The following is a 7,737-nucleotide window of genomic DNA, read 5'->3' on the forward strand; positions in this document are numbered from 1 at the left end:
TTGTTTGTAATCAAGCCTACCACTGTAGTGTCGTCCGCAAACTTGATGATCGAGTTGGAGGCGTGCATGGCCACACAGTCATGGGTGAACAGGGAGTACAGGAGAGGGCTCAGAACGCACACTTGTGGGGCCCCAGTGTTGAGGATCAACGGGGTGGAGATGTTGTTACCTACCCTCACCACCTGGGGGCGGCATGTCAGGAAGTCCAGTACCCAGTTGCACAGGGCGGGGTCGAGACCCAAGGTCTCGAACTTGATGACGAGTTTGGAGGGTACTATGGTGTTAAATGCTGAGCTGTAGTCGATGAACAGCATTCTCACATAGGTATTCCTCTTGTCCAGATGGGTTAGGGCAGTGTGCAGTGTGGTTGAGATTGCATCGTCTGTGGACCTATTTGGGCGGTAAGCAAATTTGAGTGGGTCTAGTGTGTCAGGTAGGGTGGAGGTGATATGGTCCTTGACTTGTCTCTCAAAGCACTTCATGATGATGGAAGTTGATGCGAGTGTAGCGAAATGCTTGTGCTTCTAGTTCCGACAAAGCAGTAATAACCAACGAGTAATCTAGTCGTTTAGCTCCGTTACCTTAGCTTTCTTGGGAACAGGAACAATGGTGGCCCTCTTGAAGCATGTGGGAACAGCAGAGTGGGATAAGGATTGATTGAATATGTCCCTAAACACACCAGCCAGCAGGTCTGCGCACGCTCTGAGGGCACGGCTGGGGATGCCGTCTGGGCCTGCAGCCTTGCAAGGGTTAACACCTTTAAATGTTTTACTCACGTCGGCTGCTGTGAAGGAGAATCTGCATGTTTTGGTTGCGGGCCGTGTTAGTGGCACTGTATTGTCCTCAAAGCAGGCAAAAAAGTTATTTAGTCTGCCTGGGAGCAAGACATCCTGGTCCGTGACGGGGCTGGTTTTCTTTTTGTAATCCGTGATTGACTGTAGACCCTGCCACATACCTCTTGTCTCTGAGCTGTTGAATTGCGATTCTACTTTGTCTCTATACTGACGCTTAGCTTGTTTGATTGCCTTGCGGAGGGAATAGCTACACTGTTTGTATTTGGTCATGTTTCCGGTCACCTTGCCCTGGTCAAAAGTAGTGGTTCGCGCTTTCAGTTTCATGCGAATGCTGCCATCACTCCACGGTTTCTGGTTTGGGAATGTTTTAATTGTTGCTATGGGAACGACATCTTCAATGCACTTTCTAATGAACTCACTCACCGAATCAGCGTATTCGTCAATGTTGTTGTTGGACGCAGTGCGGAACATACCCCAGTCCACGTGATGGAAGCAGTCTTGGAGCGTGGAATCAGATTGGTCGGACCAGCGTTGAACAGACCTGAGCGCGGGAGCTTCTTGTTTTAGCTTCTGTCTGTAGGCAGGGAGCAACAAAATGGAGTCATGGTCAGCTTTTCCGAAAGGAGGGTGGGGGAGGGCCTTATATGCGTCGGGGAAGTTAGAATAGCAATGATCCAAGGTTTTACCAGCCCTGGTTGCACAATCGATATGCTGATACAATTTAGGGAGTCTTGTTTTCAGATTAGCCTTGTTAAAATTCCCAGCTACAATGAATGCAGCCTCAGGATATGTGGTTTCCAGTTTACATAGAGTCAAATAAAGTTTGTTCAGAGCCATCGATGTGTCTGCTTGGGGGGGAATATATACGGCTGTGATTATAATCGAAGAGAATTCCCTTGGTAGATAATGCGGTCGACATTTGATTGTGAGGAATTCTAAATCAGGTGAACAGAAGGACTTGAGTTCCTGTATGTTGTTGTGACCACACCACGTCTCGTTAATCATAAAGCATACGCCCCCGTCCCTCGTCTTACCAGAAAGATGTTTGTTTCTGTCGGCGCGATGCGTGAAGAAACCAGCTGGCTGCACCGATTCCGGGGGTGTGAACTACGTTTCTATTCAAGCGCTGATCGACATGGTAAGGGCTCTATAGTGTTGGAGAAAAGTTTATAAAACTGACCCTCCGTTACATCGTGACGTGTCATGCCATAACGTACAGCAGGCATAAAGCAACTATTTCCGTCTGACAATCTCTCTCCACCAGTTGTAGTGTAACAGTATACTTTTAAACCGTCCCCTCGCCCATACCCGGGCGCGAACCAGGGACCTTCTGCACACAACGACAACAGTCACCCTCGAAGCATCGTTACCCATCGCTCCACAAAAGCCGCGGCCCTTGCAGAGCAAGGGGAATTACTACTTCAAGGTCTCAGAGCAAGTGACGTAACCGATTGAAACGCTATTTAGCGCACACCGCTAACTAAGCTAGCCGTTTCACATCCGTTACACTCACCCCCTTTTGACCTTCCTCCTTTTCCGCAGCAACCAGTAATCCGGGTCACGGCACCAATGTAACGGTATACTTTTAAACCGTCCCCTCGCCCATACCCGGGCGCGAACCAGGGACCTTCTGCACACAACGACAATAGTCACCCTCGAAGCATCGTTACCCATCGCTCCACAAAGCCGCGGCCCTTGCAGAGCAAGGGGAATTACTACTTCAAGGTCTCAGAGCAAGTGACGTAACCGATTGAAACGCTATTTAGCGCACACCGCTAACTAAGCTAGCCATTTCACATCCGTTACACTAGCACTTCTCTCATCATTTAAAAACAAGAAATGGACAGTGACGGGGGTAAGGGGGATACCAAGTCATATTTTGCTTTGTCACTGCAAGCGATCACGACTCTCAAAAAAACTGTTTACTTCTGAAAATCACTTTAGCACCGTCCTAAAAACCTGATTCAAATTCGACACAAACCTTCAAATAGGAATGCAATCACACATTATATAAACTCGTTATAGTGTTTTATTTACATTTTAGAGGCGATAAGGTGATAAGTTGGACAGATCAAGTGAAAAAATGCAATTTTCCCACACAACATCTCTCCTTCTCACTATCACGCATTAGTTTCGCTTCCCCACCCGCCATTTTTAGAAAGACCCCTCGGGGCTCATTGCCTGCTTGAATCATGCAGAAACGGGCATCGTTTAGGTCATGTAATTTATTTTGTTGGAAAGGGGAGAAAGTGTGCTTTACAATGGTATTGACATTACAGTTGATCTGGAAGTATTACGTTTTTGGGGGCGCTAAAATAAGGTCAATTGTATGGACCAAGGCGATGTACAAAAGTGAATGAGTTTACGTTACTGGAAAGAGTAATTCATGGATAAAATTCAAAGAGTGTAAATGCTATTTTAACTGGAACTTGTCTTCCTCTGTGAACATAGTGTTAATACAAATGCAAAATGGTTATTTTGATGACAAAATTAAATAAATGCATCATTGATTGGCTCGAGATGGGAGTGCTGGAACCTTCTGAATAATACAAACCAATAAAAAGTACCTCAGTGTTGATTGCTTCATAATTTTCCTCTGATGGAACAAGTAGACGCACGCACGCACGCACGCACACACACACACACACATACATACACACACACACACACACACACACACACACACACACACACACACACACACACACACACACACACACACACACACACACACACACACACACACACACACACACACACACACACACACACACACACACACACACACAGGGTAACAGTTATTGTTTTGCGGAGCAAAGACATCTTCAATAACGCCAAGAAACTGTCAAAATAACACGCAACTTTATAATGAAAATGTGATTTCCCTAGCAGCCCTGGTGATGGTGGTTGTATTGTGTGGCCCCTGCTATTTATTCTGCTCCAGTTGTTGCTCTGTCCAGACAGCTACCACCTCCACTCTCCTTTTCCACAGCGTGGGAACCACACATGCCACATTAATCATGACAACGGGTCAAGTAAAGAGGACATGAAAGATATTGCCTCATCAATATCATGACATTTAAATAAACTTAGTTCTAAATCAAATGTAAACATGCTGACCAAACTAAATGTACCCATACATGTTATTCAATAAATTATTTGAAACAAGCGCGCGCCAACAGGCGACTGCACAGCCAGACGCTAAAATAGAGTTATATTTTAGACACACTGCAAGTCCCACCTCTCCCATCTACTCATTGATTTAAACCAGCATATACACACGTGGGTGATTGAAAGATGAACTGAGGTCCCCACTCCAGTCCAGTTGGTGGCGGCTATGCACCTTAAAGTTGGTTGCCAACCCCCATATAAAATCCATAGAATAAGAATGTACAAGGCAATATTAATCAAAGAAAACCAAATGAAAACTAACTAGGTTTGCACTTTTATACGTGGATTAGTTGTCGGAGTAGAAAACACACATTTTGTGTGACTCAAAATTGGTCAACATTCTACAAAGATCCAGGGGAAAAAAGGACCATATGCATTTCAGGTAAAATAACAACCCGAAACAAATTAGCTAGCAACAGCAAGCTAGCTAAATGTTAGCTAAATGTACATGGATGTTTCATATGTGTTTTGACCTCTCCCTTAATTAATATTATTGGTTCATAGTTGGTCTTGGTGTTTTAATCTGCGTGTCATGAATGCGTCTGGTGAGGATAGATAAAATCAGCATGTGCATGATGGTGCACGGGGTCGCAGCCATGGAACTGATTTGGTCATCATGTCCCTGTAACCATTGCTTCTCTATTTGAGCAGTTCATTTGCTCATCCGTGATTATGCAAATTATCAATCAAAGAAAAAGAGGGTGAATTAACTACCAAATGAGGAGTGCATTTGTGATTATGGTAACATAGACATAGATTCTACTACACCAAGATGGGAGTGTATGAAAGCATGGTGTGCCTGTTCTAATTTCAGCCATAAATTATTCAATGCTCAAGCGATGCAGTAAAACAGACGGACAGGATGTAAAGAACTAAGAGGAGACACTGAAACAGGGGAGCCTTTTTTTCTCCATTTGATGTGGAAGCTAAATAGGGAAACGCTCTGTTCATTCATTCAAACTGGAATGGTGGAAACACGGCAAGTTTCTCTTTGAAGACATCATGCTGTTAGTAGTTCAACTCAAAGCACACATGTTGGGGGAGAGAAATGATGTCAGCCGTTTCCAAAACATCTGGCAAACAAATTACAGAGTAAAATGCAGTCAAGCTCATTCAGTGTGTGATTGACCTTCAGTCAGACTAGGTGTAGGGTTTCCCTTGACTGACTGAAATATCGGCCAGGAGAATAGGGACAGCAAAAACAGACAATTATCAATCCATGTAGGTCTATACTGTCCCCATCGTGAAAACAGGGTTGGCTGACATTGGAACCCAAATGTTAGACAATGGTAGTAGTCTGATTTGTTGACACAGAGGTAATGGTAGGGTCAGGTGCATGCTCCCCTGAAGGAATTGATCCACTGTAAGTTTATGTGCTTACTACTGATGCATTTGCAACTGATGCATATATGCCTATAGGTGTAATAGGTGGATAGAGGCTGAGCAAATGCGGAATGATTTATTAACAAACATACCCAGCCACCATTCTCCTGGATCCAGTTCTGTAGGGGTCCGTTCAAGTACTCCGTCATCCAACGAGCGATGTTGTCTACTTGGGACGTCATCTCCCGGTTGACGCTCTCCACGCACATTGTCCCTCCAAACTCAAAGAAAGCCACAATCCGACCCCAGTTTACCCCGTCGCTGAAGAGCTCATCTATTACAGCGGTAAACCTTCTCTGTGCCGTGCTGGGTGTAAAATGCAACTGCCCCGACATCTCTGTAAAGTCCCGCTGATACATTCTTTCAATCTCGCCACCCGCCTCGCGCAGGACCCTGTGGAGCCTGGCATGTGGGTCAGGTTGCGGACTCCTGTTTTGGTAAGGAGAGTCGGTGTCCTCTCCCGCGGCAGTGGGCTGGGACCGCCGTGCAAAAACTAAGGGGGAGTTGGGTGTAGAGGGGTCCCCAAAGCCATTATTTGGAGAATCGTTTTCTCCTTGAAATGTCCATACAAATCCCATTTTCAACAGTTTGTGATGGATGTATTTTTCGACAATAAAGCGACTGTTATAAGGATTCTCGTTTGCCATCATGGTTTTGTAATATCCAAAAAGCTGTTTACGCAAAATACATTTCCAATAGTTGGTTGAGACAGTCTAAAAGATATCCCCTAAAATTAGATATGGTGTCAGACGATCAAATATATCGCTAACATTGGCCAACAGTGCATGATCTGCATAGCAACGCTTGTTCCAGCCGTGGTAGAAAATAATACAAAGTAATCAAATCGTATTTCCAAATGACATAGCCTATTCCAATAAGAGCATGTGGAAACACTGTTTTCTTTTAAAAACATGCGCATTCAAATATTTAATCGGGTGAAAGAAATGGTGCTATTCTAACATACATTTCTAGTTCCAGCAGCCAGTCAACTTTACAGTACAGAATGTAGTAGAACGATCTGCCCGCAATGTCTGGTTCTTGCATATGATACGCCCCTTTTCAGGAATCCATTGGAACAGTAATGCGTTTTGGATATGCTTTGAGCTGATCCTCACTTGGAACACGAGCGTATGACTGTCTCAATCGGTTGCTTCAATCAACACTGTGTAGCTCGGCCTATTTGTCCAGGGGGGAAAAGTATTTGATTCAATTACATTATTGCGTTCTGGGGTTGAATCCTCAGACATGAACTACAAAGTCCCAGAAAGACGGAAGAGAAATGATTTGCAAGGCAGCTCTCGAAATAGCCTACTCTTATTTCACAGAGAAATGCACAAAAAACTCAAACAGAAGCACCAGACAGAAGGTCCAAGATTTATACGGATAGAAAAGCGCAGGTTACTTGTGTATTGTATTCAGACGATTTCAGCGACGCTCCTCTCATGCAGTGAGTTACAGTAGCCGTCAGCTTTCCCCTCGTCCACTCCCTCGTAGGCGAGCCACTGACTCCCACTCAGGGAGGTACTTCCTTCTAGCTACGTCACTCTCATTCAAGCTTTTCTTGTATTATGTTAATTAAGTGAAGGCATATGGCCATAGGATGATATGATGGTCATCTGTTTATGTTGCACAATTTAACACATTACATATGTGATAACAGAGTAGCTAGCCCATAAAGTGGAATAACTAGGGACAGTAGGCCTACATACTACATTATTACCATGTAGTTACAGGATAAGCCTATGATAAGACATTATAAACATCAAAATGTTTAGAACAAATAGACATCAAAATGTATGGTAACAATGTTAAAGTAAGGGTGTACTGCCCTTACTCTCATATGGTAGATGTATTATCAATATGATGGTTACAAAGAACTCATATTTCCAGAACAAAATAAGAACTGATACTATAAAATCCCCTACCGTACCTCCAGTTCACTGACCAATATCAAACGACAGACCCTCACTACTGTCCTCTCCTGACCTCTTGGTTTGGGCTATAGCTCCTCACATGAAGAGAATCCTTCAAACATGTTTTTTTCTGTCTTACACCACACATGTTCATAATTCTTCTATACTGTTGAGATGGATGTGTGTGTATGTGTGTGTGCACACACACAAACACACATACACACACACACACACGCGCACACTAGCTAGTAGTGGATGGTGACTTACAAAGCCTAAAAGAAACCTAACAGAAAGAGTCATGTTGCAGAATACTAAATAACATGACACAACAAAGCTATTGTGTGCTCTCGAGCGGCCCAGCGGTCTAAGGCACTACATCTCAGTGCTAGAGGCATCACTACAGACACCCTGGTTGTATCACAACCGGCCGTTATTGGGAGTCCCATAGGGCAGTGCACAATACGCCCAGTGTTGTC

The 7,737-nt window shown here is 44.2% G+C and overlaps 1 protein-coding gene across 3 annotated transcripts in view; it reads right to left on the minus strand.

The window, feature by feature from the left end:
* The window catches only part of LOC118361192 (apoptosis regulator Bcl-2-like), a 69,471-nt gene extending 62,627 nt beyond the window's left edge, over positions 1–6,844 (minus strand). For 2 of the 3 annotated variants that reach the window (XM_035740936.2, XM_052483772.1), the window contains exon 1: positions 5,441–6,844. In XM_035740936.2, the coding sequence (XP_035596829.2) occupies positions 5,441–5,998 (558 nt within the window). In that variant the 5' untranslated portion in view covers positions 5,999–6,844. Of the gene's footprint in view, positions 1–1,267; positions 1,369–5,440 lie in introns of all 3 variants that reach the window. The other variant, XM_052483771.1, reaches the window with a different exon arrangement.
* Between the last annotated feature and the right edge of the window lie 893 nt (positions 6,845–7,737).

This window comes from Oncorhynchus keta, chromosome 28, assembly GCF_023373465.1.
Source record: "Oncorhynchus keta strain PuntledgeMale-10-30-2019 chromosome 28, Oket_V2, whole genome shotgun sequence".
NCBI classification, from domain to species: domain Eukaryota; kingdom Metazoa; phylum Chordata; class Actinopteri; order Salmoniformes; family Salmonidae; genus Oncorhynchus; species Oncorhynchus keta.